Source organism: Sorex fumeus, unplaced genomic scaffold, assembly GCF_029834395.1.
Source record: "Sorex fumeus unplaced genomic scaffold, SorFum_2.1 ptg000107l, whole genome shotgun sequence".
In the NCBI taxonomy this organism is placed as follows: Eukaryota; Metazoa; Chordata; class Mammalia; order Eulipotyphla; family Soricidae; genus Sorex; species Sorex fumeus.
Window position 1 is genome coordinate 691,550 of NW_026606164.1, and position 16,684 is coordinate 708,233.

General features: G+C 52.9%; 1 protein-coding gene across 1 annotated transcript in view; it reads right to left on the reverse strand.

The window, feature by feature from the left end:
* The window catches only part of KMT2C (lysine methyltransferase 2C), a 184,786-nt gene that overhangs the window by 128,090 nt on the left and 40,012 nt on the right, over window positions 1-16,684 (reverse strand). Inside the window, 1 exon segment of the mRNA XM_056134804.1 lies at window positions 6,818-6,906. Coding sequence (XP_055990779.1) covers window positions 6,818-6,906 — 89 coding nt within the window.

The following is a 16,684-nucleotide window of genomic DNA, read 5'->3' on the forward strand; positions in this document are numbered from 1 at the left end:
CTGCTGGTCTTCTCGCCGGGGACTCCCTCCTCACGGCGCTCACTGACCCAAGGCCGGCCAGGCGCCAGGAGGAGGCGCCGCAGACCCAGGCAGCCGCACGCGAGTCACTGTGAGACCCAGAGAGGAGGCTGTAGAAGTTCCTCCTCGGGGCCTGAAGGGAATCTCGGAAAGAAAAGAAAAGAAAAGAAAAGAAAAGAAAAGAAAAGAAAAGAAAAGAAAAGGAAAGGAAAGAAAAGAAAAGAGGGAGGGGAAGGAAGGACACGGGAAGGACACACAGACACAGAAGCCAAACCCACAGGCAAACTGATCATCTTCCCAGGCCACCAAGCTACAAAATCCGATCTCAATCCTAAGAAAAGAGGCGGGGGAACGCCCAAGTACTGGGAATGGAATACGGTGCTGTGAAGGAACAGGTGCATCGAAAAAGGAATCAAAGAAGCAGCAGGAGGAGTCTTCAAACCACATGAAACATAAACGCAAACTCGCAGAACCCACGGGGCACAGCAAAGGCAGCACCGAAGCTCACAACGGCGGCAAAGAAAAGGCTCAAACCAGCCACCCAAACTCAGCCAGAGAAACTAGTCAAAGGGCAAACGGATCCCAAAGCCAGCAGAGAGCCCAAGGGAACGACGTCAGGCCGCCAAGCTTGAGAACCTCAAGGAAGAAGGAATCCCTCGAACCATACTGACTCCCAAGGCTGAACCAGGAGGACACGGAGAGGCTGAAGAGACCCAGCCCAGGAAAGGGAATCGGCAACCACGAATCCTCCCGGAACACGAGCCCGTCCAGACAGGCTCGCTGGGGAATTCTACCGACACCTCCAAGGTTCACTGCCTACTCCTTAAGCTCTTCCAAAATACCGAAGCAGAAGAATTCTCCCCAACAGCTCCTATGGAGCCAAGACTGCCCTAATACCAAAACCAACAGATGTAAGAAAAAAAGAGAAGCTGGAGGTCCCAGTGTCCAGGGACGGGTGGATGAAGAACCCAAGGCGCTCACACGCACAACAGTGCTTGGCTGTGAGAAAGATAAAGTCTGCAGCTCGCTGCTCCGGAGGGGCCCGGAGAGCCCCCCGCCGAGGGACACTGGTCAGAGGGAGTGACAGAGAAACGGCCGGTGACCGCGGACGCAGAGACGTCCCCGAGGCCGAGCCACAGGGCAGAGAACCAGACTCGCGATCAGGTGAGGGTCATCCCAGGAAGCGGGAAGGTTCAAGGGCTGCCAGTCGGCTAACGCCATACACCGTGTCACCAAAAGGATGACGGTCTCATCCGGCAATATCAACTGACACAGAGGAGGCTTTGGCAAGAGGGGCGGTGGCGGGTGGGAGCTGGAATACCGAACGCCTGCCACAAGCATCGCGAGCGACTCTGCAAACCACAGTGTTTATATGTAAAGATTAGGAGGGAAATTCACACATGTAGGCCTTACCTAGTTCATGCAAACGCCGCAAAATACTAACACAGAATTGCTTTAAAAGCTGCATTAATTACAGGCGAGACACGATTACCACCATAATGAGATCCAATAAAAAAAACCAAACTTAATGTAATACGCTTTAGATTCCAGAGTTGAAAACTGACATACGTAAATGAGAACAGGCGTTTTATTTTACTGGACTAAATGGTCTTAATGTTTTCGTTCACATAGGCCCAAATCATACAGTAATCATAAACTGGCTCGTAAGTGAATTATTTTCTGATCGCTGCATTTGCTGATCCTTAAAAGTCTTTTAAGGGGCTGGAGAGACAGCATAGCGGGTAGGGCGTTTGCCTTGTATGCGGCCGACCCGGGTTCGATTAGCCAGCATCCCATATGGTCCCCTGAGCACCGCCGGGGGTGATTCCTGAGTGCAGAGCCTGGAGGAACCCCTGAGCATCGCCAGGTGTGACCCAAAAAAAGCAAGAAAAATAAAAAAGTCTTTTAAGAATAAGCAATAAGAGGTAAATGTGTCCTGTGCCTACGGGACCAGGAGAGAAACTGGGGACACTGGCGGAGGCGCTGTTGGAACGCTGAATCCTCGCAACAAGTGTATGACGAACAACTTTGTTTTTAATTAAAATTTTAAAAAATACTTTCCAAAAATAGGCACACAGGAACACAGTAACGGCCGTTTACAACACACCCAGTCAGGGTCACACTCAGTGGGGAAAACCCAAATGCCTGCCCCCCTCAATACGTGACGAGGGCGCCCACGGTCACCACGCGTACTCCACACAGCTTACAAGGTGCCACAGCAATCAGACAAGAAAAAGGTCTTAGGGGGATGGGGGGTGGGAGGGATACTGGGGTCCATGGTGGTGGGAAATGGGCACCGGTGGAGGGATGGGTATTTGATCACTGTATAATTGAAACCCAAGCACAAAAATGTGTAAGTCTGCAACTGTACCTCATGCTGTCTCACTATTAAAAAATTTTTTAAAAATAAATTAATTAATTAAGGTATGGAGTGATAGCACAGCGGGTAGGGCGTTCGCCTTACACGCGGCCAACATGGCCGACCCGAGTTCGATTCCTCCGCCCCTCTCGGAGAGCCCGGCAAGCTACCGAGAGTATTCGATACGCCAGACACAGTAACAACAAAGTCTCCAATGGAGACGTTACTGGGCCCGCTCGAGCAAATCGACGATCAACGGGAGGGCCTAATTAATTAAAAAAAAAGAAAGAAAGAAAAAGGTCTTAAAGGTCCAAACTGGAAAAGAAGTTCAATAATCATCACTACTCATGGATGGCATAATACTATATACTGAAAACCGTACAGACTCCACAGTAAATAAATAAATAAATAAACTCTTAGAAACAACCGATACAGTAAGGTACAGGTTACAAAACTGATACACAAAAATCTGTGGTCCAAAAATTCCTGGGATTTCGGTACCGAAGAGAAAGAATCAGGACGGCGAAATGGCACAGGAGGGAAGGACGCCGGAACCTGCCAGGAGTGACCCCTGAGCACAGCCGGGGTGCTCCCCACTGAGAGAGACAGAGATAAAAAGAGAGACAGAGAGACACTGAGAGACAGACTTCCTGAGGCAGGAAATCCATGACTTGGGAAACTCAAGAAACGGCAGGTACAAAGTCTCCACGAGATAAACAGGAGACTCTAGAGAGGGGAAGAAGAAAAGAACGTCACGGTCGGTCACAGTCTCCGCTTCCCACTTGACCCGTCGAGAAGGAGAACACGGAAAGAGACTCTGGCAAGGTCAGCGTGCAGGAGTTTCTCTCCGTTCACTGCCCGGGGCGTGGGGCCATCCCCGAACCAGCACCCACCGCAGGACCGTCAGCCTGGGACATTACTCCAGCTGGGGTCACTCTGTTTGCGCGGGGGTGACCCCCAGCCGTGCTCAGGCCACCGGCACACAGTAACGACAGTGAAGGAGCAGCTCTGACCCGGGGGAAGCGTTGCATGCAGAGGGGCGACTGACAAGCTGTGTGTGGGGCAGGGGTGAGTCTCTGGCACCGAGGGGCAGCCCGGAGCGCCTCTGGGTTTGGCCCAGAAGAAAACAACCGATTCCAGGAAAAGCAGAGGAGAACCCAGCACGAGGCGCGTGAGGTCTACGGGCGGGTCCGAGGAGCTCGCTGGGCAAGGCTGCCACCAAGCACAGAGGAAGGGCGGGGGGGGGGGGGGGGGGGTGCACAGTGCAAGGGGCGGGCTCAGGCACCACCACTAAAGAAGCAGCATGTTGGCTGGGGGATGGGGGGGGTTGCTTGTTTTTGTTCTTTGGGTCACATCCGGTGATGCCCCAGGGGTTCCTCCTGGCTCTGCACTCAGGAATCACCCCGGGGGTCCTGGGATGGGGGTGTGGGGTGGTCAGACTCGTGGCCCCTCACTGTACTACCGCCCCGCCCCCGTCAGCTTGTCTCGTCACAGCTGATCCGGAGTGTCCAGTCCGTCCTAACACGGCACCAAAGACGACTCAGTATGAATGACTTCTAAGTTAATGCCATCTCAATTTCGTTTTCGTTTTGGTTTCTGGGGCCACCCCTGGTGGTGCTCAGGGCTTAGTCCTGGCTCTGTCTGAGATGTCCCTTCCTGGAGCTCAGGGGACAAAGTGGCACTAGGGACTGACCCCGGGACATTGCAAGGCAAGGGTCCTGGCCCCTGAAACTCTCTGACCCCTACCCGAATTATTTTTTTTAAAAAAATTCATGCTACTGGCAGGATCAACCACCTCCGCTTTGCTGATGACATTGTTTTAATAACACCAAACATCAGCCAAGCGGCACAAATGCTGGCCAACTTTGACCGTGAGTGTGGAAAGGTAGGACTACAGCTGAATCTCACGAAGACAATGTTTATGAGAAACAGCCTTGTTCCTGACGCCCCATTCGCTCTCAATGGAACGACCATCTCCGAATGCAACAGCTATGTGTACCTAGGTCGAGAGGTCAACATGACAAATGACCTGGCACCCGAGCTGCGCAGGAGGAAGAGAGCGGCTTGGAACGCCTTCAAGAACGTCGAAGAAATAGCCAAGAGGACGAAGAACCTCCGGCTCCGGGCACATCTCTTTGATTCCACTGTTCTTCCTGCATTAACATATGCCTCAGAGACCTGGGCCCTACGCAAACAAGATGAGAACGCCATTCAGGTCTCCCAAAGAAGAATAGAAAGAGCTATGCTTGGAATATCACGTTTCACTCAAATGAGAGAACGAATCCGGAGTTCTGACATCCGTCGACGATCAAGGATCAGGGACGCTGTCTCATTTGCCAAGGTGTCGAAAATCAGATGGGCTGGTCACGTAATGAGATTTAAAGACGACCGTTGGACTAGAGCTGTTACTGATTGGATTCCACGGGATGTCAAGAGACCGCGTGGCCGCCCACCTACCAGATGGTCAGACTTCTTTGTCAAGGTCATGAACGATCGGTTTGAGGCCCTCCATGTTCCCGGAGCGAACAGATGCCATTGGGCTACACTAGCACGCGACAGGGACAAATGGAGACGTTACTGGCGCCCGCTCGAGCAAATCGACGACTAACGGGAAGTTAAGTGATTAAGTGATTAAGTGAAAAAAATTCATATACTGGTTGCACCCCTCTTAAAATAAAAAGGTAAAGGCCCTCCCGTTGATCATCGATTTGCTCGAGCGGGCCCAGTAACGTCTCCATTGGAGACTTTGTTGTTACTGTGTCTGGCATATCGAATACTCTCGGTAGCTTAAAATACTGCGATAAAATCTGCAGTAACAGGTAATTTCAAGTTTAAAGTAATACGGTAAAATATGTATTTTAACAGTGAAATGGGCGGGGGCAGAAAAAGACAGTGAGAGGTGAGGGGCTGGAGTGATGGCACAGCAGGTAGGGTGTTTGCCTTGCACGCAACTGACCCGGGTTCGATTCCCAGCATCCCATATGGTCCCCCGAGCACCGTCAGGAGTAATTCCAGAAAAAAAAAAAAAAAGCAAAAGACAGTGAACCAGAAAGAACTGACCACAGCAGCAGTGGGTCTGCTACCAAGAAAAATGTTGTGTGTCTGTGTGTGTCCTTGTGTCGGTGTGTGTGTCTGCGCATGTGTAGGACTGAACCCCAGATGTCACACATGCCAGACAAGAGCTCGGCCATTGAGCTACATGCCCAGCCTGAAACCTGTAATTTTTTTTTTAAGTGAAGTAAGAAAAGTTTCGACAGAATGAACCCCACTTAGAAAGATGTGAATGAGGGAAGAGAGGACGCGGGAGCCCAGGGCCAGAGATGAAACCACGGGCTGCGTGTGCAGGGGACGGGGCGGGGCGGGGCGGGCGGGGCGGGGCGGCCACCAAGCTGGGCTCCCTCTGGCATCCACATGGCCGGGCTGGGAGTGCCCGGCCCTGAGACAGCCGGGGGCCCGGGAGGAAGAAGGAAGAACCAACCCTGCCCACGGCCGTGACGTCCCGGCACCGTGATCTGTGCCCTGGGCACAGGTGAGAGCGACTCACTAGGCCAGTATCTGGAACCAGCTGGGGACCCCCGAGCGGTTCCCCAGTTTCCCAGACGGGCAGACACAGGAGCCCACAAGGCCCCTCCCGCCCACAGACCACAGGGCTGTTCGACCAGGCAGCTCAGTATTTCTATTTGGAGGCTCCAGCCGGCAGTGTTCCAGGGTTCCTCTGGGCTCTGAAGTCAGGGGCCCTCCTGGCAGGCTGGGGGACCACATGAGGTGCCGGGGCTCGAACCCGGGTAAGGCAAGAGCAGGAGAAAGAAGCCTGCTGGACTATCTCTCCAGCCCATGTAATCAGAATCAACCAAGATTTTTGCCAATACTCTCACTAACAGAACATAATTTTTCATTCTCACATGTACTTAGCTCCCACATCTTTTGTCGTGTTTTGGGGGCCACACCCAGCGGTGCTCGGGGGCTCCCATGCAGTGCCCTCGGCCCTGCACTGTCTCTCTGGGCCCTCAGACGCGTTTTGGCTCACATACAATAAACCACTAGGTGACTCAGAAGCCAAAACTACCCTCATAACAAGGCATCATACTCAGAGGCAGCGGTGAGCTGACTCCAGGGGCTTTGGCTACTGGGATGCTTGGCTGGTTTGGGGCCACGCCTGGCAGGACCCAGGGCCCACCCGGGAAGCTGGGATTGAACTCAGGGCCCTCCCCGCTGTCCTATCACTCCAGCTCCAGCTTACTCCAGTTTTAATTCTGCTTTGATAGAATATTCCACGGCAGATATTGAATGATTTCTACTAAACCCAGATTCTGGGAAAAGGAGAACTCATTTTACTGTCATTATTAGCAAGATATTTCATCAGAGGGAAATGTTTTAACTCAGTATCCGGACAAACGCTAATCGTGCAAATTAACGCCCGGGTCTGTTAGGTCCTGATACCTGTTTCCACAATGTTCTCCGTCTCCGCTGGCTCCAGCCCATCGGTGCTATCTTCATCTTCCACTGCAGTTTTTCCTCTACTTCGAGGCCTACAAAGAAACAGACATAATTAAACGTCAAAGGTGGGGCTCAGAATTCCACTCAACCTAACACGAGCTGAAGGTATAATAAAATAAATTGGGCAATTTTTTTTCTAAAATTAAAACAAGTGACATTTACGGCAACTCCCTCATAAGCACACTCACGCTTATTAAATGACATGGAGATGAAACGGAATCTTTCAAGAATGTCAACTAGCCCTGCCATGAAACACTAGCACTGTAGCACTGTCCTCCCGTTGTTCATCGATTTGCCAGAGCGGGTACCAGCAACGTCTCCACTGTGAGACTTCTTACTGTTTTTGGCATATCGTATATGTCACAGGGAGCTAATTTAACTAAAACGCCAAACAATGCCACAAGAACTGACAGTTATTTTTTCTCTAAAAATTACAGTTTATCAGATTTCACTTTCAAAGGCAAAACCCAAACAAGCAGGTCCATGAGCTATACCCTTTAACACAAAGGAGAACAAGGCCGCACCCTCATGCCCGGAGGCGCTCACGGCTGTCACTAAACAGGAGAGGTCGGGAAAGGGATGCTTCATTAAAGAAAGTTTCGTGATGACACGAGTTCAAGGACAAAACAATCAAAAATACGAATGTTCTGGGACTGGGGCGCTAGCAGAGCGGGGAGGGCGTTTGCCTTGCACGTGGCCGGCCCGGGTTCAAGTCCCAGCATCCCATAGGGTCCCCTGAGCACTGTCAGGGGTGATTCCTGAGTGCAGAGCCAGGAGGAACCCCTGAGCATCACCAGATGTGATCCAAAAAGAAAAAAAAATGTTCCAAATAGCAAAGCTTCGAGAAACATAACTGAAAAAAACTTCAATCCCACAATTATACTTAGATATCACAAAACGCTCAGAAATTGGTCTAAAAAAAAAAAAAGGCCAAGAAGACTTAAGGCGACAAGAGGACAGTCAGTGAGTGAGGGCTGGAGAGAGGAGACCAGGAAGGGCACTGACCAAGCACGTGGCCGACCCAGGTTCGGTCTCCGGCATCCCATAGGGTCCCCAGACCCCGCCAGGAGTAATTCCTGAGTGCAGAGCCAGGAGTCAGGCCTGAGCGTCGCTGGGTGTGACACAAAAACCTAGCACTGTGGCACTGTCCTCCCGCTGTTCATCGATTTGCCCGAGCGGGCACCAGCAACATCTCCATTGTGAGACCTGTTGACTACTTGATTAACAAAAACAAAAAATAAAATAAAGTAAAAAGCAAAGACTAAGTGTAGGGAAGTGGCAAAGCCGGCATCGTGAAGCCCGCGGGACTCAGGCCAACAGTGCTCCAGGGAGAAATCTCCTTCGTCGGCTCTGCGTTGGGGTCTGGGACGGGGCGAGGGCAGGAGCGCGGAGGGCAGCCTGAGCAGGTGAGCCTCTCGGCCTGCCCCGAGCTGGGTCCACTAGGAGAGGCTCAGAGCGCCGGGCCAGTGCCCGTGCAGGACAGGCCACGGCCCTGCTCGAAGGCCAAAGCGGCTCTCACAGGAGGGGCCCGCACCACGGTGGGAGGGGACCCCACGAGACCTGGCGCAGCCGCCACCAATGTGGCCAGCGGGGAGTGCCCGGCACAACCCACATACAGGAGGGAGAAACCTTACGCTCAACAGCCCCAAGAGCACACAGCCGGAGCACTGTCCCCAGAGCACACAGCCGGAGCACTGTCCCCAGAGCACACAGCCGGAGCACTGTCCCCAGAGCACAGAGCCAGAGCAATGTCCCCAGAGTACACAGCCAGAGCACAGTCCAGCAGCACTGTCCCCAGAGCACACAGCCAGGACAGCACCACGGAGGGTTGGCAGACACGAGTCAGCGGCCCTCGGCGGGTGCTTGGACCCCAGCCCTCAGCAGCGCCCTGGAGGCCAGGGAAGGCGCAGTTCAGGGCGGGGCTGAGCACACCCGGGCTCCCCCCGCACCCCGCGTGGTCCCCCCGCACCACCACGATCCAGAGTGTAGAGCCGGGGGTAGGTCCTGAGCACCCCCAGGTGTGGCCCAATAACCAAAGAATTGAACTAAAAATGAATGAAATAAAAAGGTCCAGAAAATCATGAAGTATCTGCTACAAAATGCTACCGAAAAAAAAATCACATTCAAAACTAAAGGCCAATGATAACATGAAACAGAAGCTGGAATTGTGAGAGAGAGAGAGAGAGAGAGAGAGAGAGAGAGAGAGAGAGAGAGAGAGAAAGATGGGGGGGAGCGGTGCCTGCCACAGAGACGGGGGGGGGGCGGGGGGGTTGGGAATTTGGGGGAGGGAAACTGTGGACTGCGGTGGTGGGGGTGGGAAATGTGCACGGGTGGAGAGACGGGTGTCGGAACGTTGTATGTTGAAGCCCAGCGCTACATCACCCTGAATCTGAAGGCCAATAAACCAACTAGAGGCTTTAGCTCAAGAAAACAGACAAGACTGTCATCGTTAGCAAAGGACGCTACCAACGTCTCCTTGGGAAATACAAATTAATCGACCCAACGACTGAAGAGTTCTGCGAGATTATCACGTCAGTCCCTCTCCAGAGGCACCCAACAGCAAAAACAACAGGACAATCATCGAGCCACACACACGGAAAGAGGCGGCAACCGTCGGGTTACGAGGGAAATCCGTCACGAGAAACACGGTGAACTTCACGGACGGCGTGAAGACCAAACGCACGGAGGCGAAACCAGAAGGTAACGGATGTGGGCAGGCCCGGCGCGGGCTCTGAGGCTTCCTCTCCCCGAGCACAGAATCCCGACAGTGAAGGACAAAACACGGAACACGAGATCAAGACACGCCTGAGAGCTGGCAGAGGTGCCAGCGAACAGCGCCCCCTTCTGCCCTCTGGGGCCACGGCCCGCAGTGCTCCGGAGTCCGTGCTGGGGCGCGGAGGGGAGGGGGAGCCATCGTGGTGTCAGGCAGGAACCCGGGGCCGGCTGCAGGCAAAGCACGAGACCCACCCCTGCGCTCTGTCTCTGCAGACGGGAGGGCGATTTAGCACCGCCTCCCAAAATATAAAATATCCACAGCATCGACTTAATTTCACGACGAGAACTCTGTTTACCGGTGGGCATGGAGAGATTTATTTAAGGATTTCGCTGCAGCTCAACAAAAGCTGATCCAAAGGAAATATGTACAAAACGTAAACTCCGTTCAGTCAGGGAGCCTCTGCCTCTAACGACTAAAATCAATTAGGCAGATCTCTTTGCACCATTACAGAAAAACCTCCCTTTTTAATAAGGTAAAGGTAAGGTAAAGGTAAAGTAAAGGTAAAGGCCCTCCCGTTGACCGTCGATTTGCTCGAGCGGGCCCAGTAACGTCTCCATTGGAGATTTTGTTGTTACTGTGTCTGGCATATCGAATACTCTCGGTAGCTTGCCGGGCTCTCCGAGAGGAGCAGAGGAATCGAACTCGGGTTGGCCATGTTGGCTGCGTGCAAGGCAAACGCCCTACCCGCTGTGCTATCGCTCCAGCCTTGTTTATTTTTGTTTGTTTGGCCTTTGGGGTCACGCCTGGCTCTGCACTCGGGAATCACTCCCAACGGTGCTCGGGGAACCCTACGGGAAGCCGGAGATCAAGGGGAGGGGAGGGGAGGGGAGGGGAGGTAGAACTTCTTCACCTGTGAGCGAACAAATGCAAGAGGGGTCCCGCTGCGACCCTTCCTTGCCCGCTGCTGCCACACATCTTCGACCCGGCCAAGAGCGGCTCGCGGGCCCGGAGTGCCTGCCTGCAGAGTGGCGTTCCCGGGCTGAGGCCCGTTCCCCGCGAACGCTGCAGGAACGCCTGGTTTTCAGCCTCTGATCTCTCTGACCTCGACTGAATCCAGAGTGCGAAAACCAGAAAATAAGAACTGGTGGAAACCGAAAATTCATGCTGCCTTTTACTAGATGATAGCTTGTCAAAAATAACTTCCTCGTGATATGTAATTTAAAAAAATATATTCTCAATGAGAAGAACACATGATCAGAAGAGAAGGAAGAAAATGGCCTTTAAACAGAGAGACGCACGGTTTCCGAGGGGGAGTTCAAGCCAGGGCTACGGGTCACACCTGAGACCAGCAGTCTGACACTGGTGGGCGGGCGGGTCGCAGAGAAACACACAGCAGGAGTGTAGGACACAACAGCCGGACACAACGCGCAGAACACAGCTCCGAGACAGCACACTCCATCCTAAGGGCTCAGGAAAACCGCCAGGGCTCCGTGGGACAGGACGGAGCAGGTGCCGGCCGTGCCTGTGGCCAGCCCGGGTTCAAGCCCCGGCGTCACAGACACCCCCCACACACACACCATCAGGAGTCAAACCCGAACACAAACCCAACTGTGACCCAAAAAAAAAAGATTCCACCTGGCAATTGCAAGGATTAAAACAACACATAATTGTCAAGGAAAATTTACGTGGTAATAAGAACATTACAGGCAAAGTGAGGAAAAATCAGGAGTAACTATATTCCCATTAAATAACCAGTAATCATCACAGCAGCTCAAAATGGGCCCAATCAATCAAAACGCGACATCATCCCTCTCCACGCCAGGTGTGAGAGCCTTGCAGTCAGCTGTGCTTCTGCTGAGGCCCAGGGTTCAGTCTGGAAGCAGGTACGCCAAAGGGGAGGCGTCATCCAAAGTAAAAGTGACAGGACAGGGCCGGGGCGCCAGCACCAGGGAGGGCACCGGCCTTGAATGCGGCTGACCTGGGCTCAACCCCCCGACATCCCATACGGGTCCCCAAGCACCGCCAGGAGTGATTCCTGAGCATCGCCGAGTGTGACCAACAACCACAAGCAAAGTTTCAAAAACAAAAATAGCATAAATAGTATTTAGCATGCTTTTTACCATAAAAGCATTATTTAGGCAAAAAAGTTGTTATTTTTTCATTGTCTTATCTCAGCATTCCAAGATCAGCGTTTACAATAATCCAAAGTTTTCCATGACAGAAATCTATGAAATGGGAAGATTGGTCCAAAAATAGAAAAGAAGAACCTGAGGAAGACACAGACCAATTGTCGGGAGGCCCCTTAACTAGAAACGGCAGCTTCAAGCACACCCCAGTCAGCTCAGCTGAAGTTTCCGCCTACACAGACCTACTTGGGGGGAGCCGTGCTTGAGACCTCTATTTTCCGTGCAATCTGAAAACCTAAAACAAATGCACAAAACCAGGACCAGAGTACAGTGATGGTGGGCGTGCCTGGCCCAAGTGTTCCTGCTCACCCACCCCCCAGCAAGGCTGGCTGGCACCAACAGAAGCGCCCAGCCACTGGGCCCCTCGGCAGAGACTCCCGGGGAACAGTCCCAGGCCCCACACCCCCCCCCCCACAACACACACACAAACACACACAAAATAATAATAAAATAACTGACCTAAAACAAATTTACTTTTTAAATAAATTTTTAAAACTAACCTAAAACTTAATTGTTTTAAAAGTTTTCAAAAGTTATTTTATTTGACATTAGAATGCATGCTGCACCCCCCTCCCCCGCAGCCCTGGTTTGAGTTATAAACCGTAGATTTTTGGTGGTCAAACAGGCTAAGCAAGATTTCCAAAGTTCAAAAGACTGCATTTGGGAGCTGGAGTAATAGCACAGTGGGGAGGGCGTTTGCCTTGCACACGGCCGACCCGAGTTCGAGTCCCAGCATCCCATATGGCCCCCAAGCATCACCAGGAGTAATACCTGAATGCATGAACCAGGAGTAATCCCTGTGCATTGCCAGGTGTGACCCAAAAAGAAAAAAGAAAAAAATTAAAAAGCTGCATTTCATGTCCCAGACAAGGGAAAAGTGGGTTTTCCACTCATAGGGACATTCTTGAAGATTCCTCTTCAGGGAGACAGGTTAGCCAGGAAGCCCGTGCCTTTCAACGCGTGCGTTCTCAACTTCTTCCGAAGCCACAAAAGCAGGTGACAGCACGCCTTCGCTTTCCTGTTTAATTGGTGCTCGATAAACGTTTAAAACATAAAGTTTGGGGGCCAGAGAGGTAGGACAACGAGAAGGGCACTTGCCTTGCACCCAGTCAACCGGGGTTCGATCCCCGGCACCTCTTGGGGTCCCCTGAGCCCACCAGGAGTGATCCCTCAGCACAGAGCCAGGAAGAACCCCCCGAGCATCGAGCATAGCCAAGGAGAGCCCCAAAACAAAACCTTGTAACTTTTTAAAGATCTTTCGTTCTGGCAATTTTAATAACAAATGTTTTCAACGAAATACAGGACCGTATCAAGTACTGAAATCACGGCAAAAGGAAATCTACCGAGGGCCAGGAATCAAAACTGCACCAAGTTTCTGAAGAAAGCCATTGCGAAGTAGAAAAAATACAAAAGTAGACGATGAAAGATCAAACATACGAGACTAAAGTATTGAAAGCTTTATTCTTATTTTCTGCTACATCTTTCCCAAACATATGCCAATAACCGTAAAACATGTCAATGAATGAACGTCTCCAGCAGGAATTCCGAAACTAGATCCACAACAACAGTGCGAGGCTTTGGGGAGAGGGAGAGAGAGAGAGAGAGAGAGAGAGAGAGAGAGAGAGAGAGAGAGAGAGAGAGAGAGAGAGACCAATTCCCCAGGACAGCTGAAGACAAAGCAGAGACAAAGAGACCTGGAGGGGAAGCCGCCTGCCTGGACACAGGCTGCACCCGGATGGCTCTGCACGGGCACCGGCCCCCAGGGCAAAGCAACAAAGACTTCTGACTCTGGCTGACTGAAGCGTGAACTGGCACGACCAGCAACTGCCTGGAAAAGATGGCATGCGTGTGTATGTGTGCGTGCGCGCGCGCGCGCGTGTGTGTGTGTGTGTGTGTGTGTGTGTGTGAGAGAGAGAGAGAGAGAGAGAGAGAGAGAGAGATGTCTTGGAAGTACAAATGGAGGAAATACATTTTGAAGCCGGGATCCAGTGGAGGTGACCACGCTCGCCCGGAGACCCCACTTCGCAGCAGGTGGGGCTCCCACGCAGGCCGGCACTTACCAGTGGCCACACGCTCAGAGTCAAATACTTAGAAAAACAAAACACACTTGCACCACCAAAGACACCGATTAACCTCTAGTTTCTGGGGGGGGGGGGGGGGGGGGACTGTCCCACAGGAAAATCTGCACTATGAGAGCATCAAGGCAAGCAGAGAGTGAAGCTGCCGCTGTCTCTCATCCACCGGCCGCACGAAAATCCCCCCTCTAATTCCGGGCTGGTGGGTGACACCAAGCACTGAGACAGCGGACAACACCGGCATTGAGCTGGGAGGCAAAAAATAAGCAGCACTGCGTTACTGTCAAAGAATAAGGTGACGGGGCTGGAGCAATAGCACAGCGGGGAGGGCGTCTGCCTTGCAAGCGGCCGAGCCGGGTTCAATCCCAGCACCCCATAGGGTCCCCCGAGCACCGCCAGGAGTGATTCCTGAGTGCATGAGCCAGGACTAACCCCTGTGCATCGCCGAGTGTGACCCAAAAAGCTAAAAAAAAAAAAAAAAAAAAAAAAAAAAAAAAAAAAAGAATAAGGCGACCGAGTGGTTCGTGTTACATTTCAGACAACGATGCTAAAATTTCCGGGTAGGGACGGAGAGATGGCACGGTGGCAACGCGACTGTTTTGCATGAAGCGGATGCGGGTTTGGCCCTCGGCACCCCACATGGACCACCAGGACCGGTTCCTAATAGAAGGATTCAGCCATCAGTAACCCTGAGCATAAGCTGGTGTGGCCTCCCCTCCCAAAAAAAGAAGTTTTTTTTTTCTCGGATAAATGTGAAACAACACACAGGAAACAGAACTACCAACAGGGCAGCATAACAATGAGGTGAATATGGGGCAGTGAGTGAGATCCAGAAGGGGCCTAGTTGATTATCGGCAGAAATGATCAGAAGCATCAAGCAGCAGAAAACAATCAACAATACAAGCAATTAGTTTATTGGGGTCACCAGGCACTGCTGGGGGCCACTCAGACATATAACACACACACACACACACACACACACACACACACACACACAACATGGGAGAAGAAAGAAGATGGAAGTTCACCAGCTGAAGCAGGAAAGGGCACCCCTTCATTCAGGTAACCCCCAGGCCTTAAAGTCAGGCCGGGGATGGTGACAGCAGGCCCCTCCTTGCCCCCAGGCCAGCTCCAGTGGGCACTGTGAAACCTGTCCGGCCTCCCCATCTCTCGGAGCCTTCCAGTACCATGCTGCTGCGGTTGGACCATTAACTACAGAGCAGCAGTCGTTTCCTTTCCTCTAGGTTTTTATGCCTAGACTGGACGCGTCAAGCAGCCGTGCTCCGGCGACTGCTGCCCTCCCTGCACAAACGATGCCACAGACGCCTGGCACTTTCTTTGTGCAAAGTTCAACCGCTGAGGGGTTCTTTTTCTTTTTTGCACCCATTCTAGATTCACTTTGGCACAGACCTGAATATTCACTTTCCCCATCCTCACATTCCATACTGGGCTGCGTGAAGCCATGACCATGAGCCACGCAGCACAGTTCGCAAACCCCAGGTCCAGTATTCGCTTCGTCCGTCTCTTTCCTGCGGGCGCTTCGGTCACGGCTGGTGGTGCTGGAGGCGGCTCTCGCGGGGCCAGGGGTGCGAGCGGAGGCCTCCTGCAAGCAAAGCAGGAGCTCCTTTCGGCCCCCGACGCGCGTGCCGGCCCTGAGTTTGGGAGGAACTGCCTCGCGACTTTTCCGCATCCTATTTTCAACTTTTTTTTTTTTGGACAAACTTGCAGGCTATCGAATGTAGCCTGCCCACAGGGCAGAGTCTGGCAAACTCCCCGTGGCGTACCAAATATGCCAAATACCAGTAACAATGATGGGTCTCATTCTCCTAAAGAGCCGTGAATATAATCTCAGGGCTAGGATGAAAGAGACGTTACTGGGGCCTGCTCGAGGCAATCGACGAATAACAGGATGATGAAATGATGAAATGAAATGAAAATTTTCAACTTTGGTGAAATAAGGACGCTGACCCTGGCGTGTGAGGAGGGGCCGGGGGCTGATCCCGGCTCCTCCTGTGGTTCCCTGAACACTGACAGCAGAGACCCCTGAGCACTGCGCCAGGGGTAAGCTCGAAGCTCCGCCAGATGCCGCTAAAAACAAACAAAAGCTTATCCGGCAGAGGCAGAACAAAACCAAACGCAGCCTCCCTGGGACTCAGCTTCCCTGCTCGGTCCTCCTAGTCGCCGGGCCTGTGGCCCCGCCCCTCCGCCCCGGCCCCGCCCCTCCGACCAGGCCCCGCCCCTCCACCCCGGCCCCGCCTCCTCCGCCTCCGGCCCCGCCCCTCGCCCACGGTCCCGCCTCCTCCGCCTCCGGCCCCGCCCCTCGCCCACGGTCCCGCCTCTCACGACTCTGGCCCCGCCCCTCGCCCCCGGCCCCGCCTCCTCCGCCCCCGGCCCCGCCCCTTCCGGTCAGTCCCCACCCAAGCTTTCACACCAAGGAAACTTCAAGGTTTCCTCCTTTTCGATTTTTTTTTAAACAAATTCTAATCTCCGTCTCCCCCTTCTTTGGTGTCATGTAAAATACATGCCTAAGCATTTACCCATCATTTAGGAGAATCTGAGTTCTGAATAATCAGGGAAGAGAGAAGCAACCACCAGAAAACATGCCTGGTCATGGGACGTCCCAGTGGAGCCCCTGCAAGCCCCGGGCGCGGCTGGGTGTGGCCCCAGGAACAGGAAAAGAGACGTCCCTGGAGGGGGCTGCGGCTGGGGGGTGCGCCCAGCGGCAATGGGGCATCCCCGCACCCCACACCACCACACCTGGGACTCCCGGCCCCTGCAACAACAACGAGGGGAGGGGAGGGGTTTTTAATGAAAACCTTTATTTGAAAAGAAA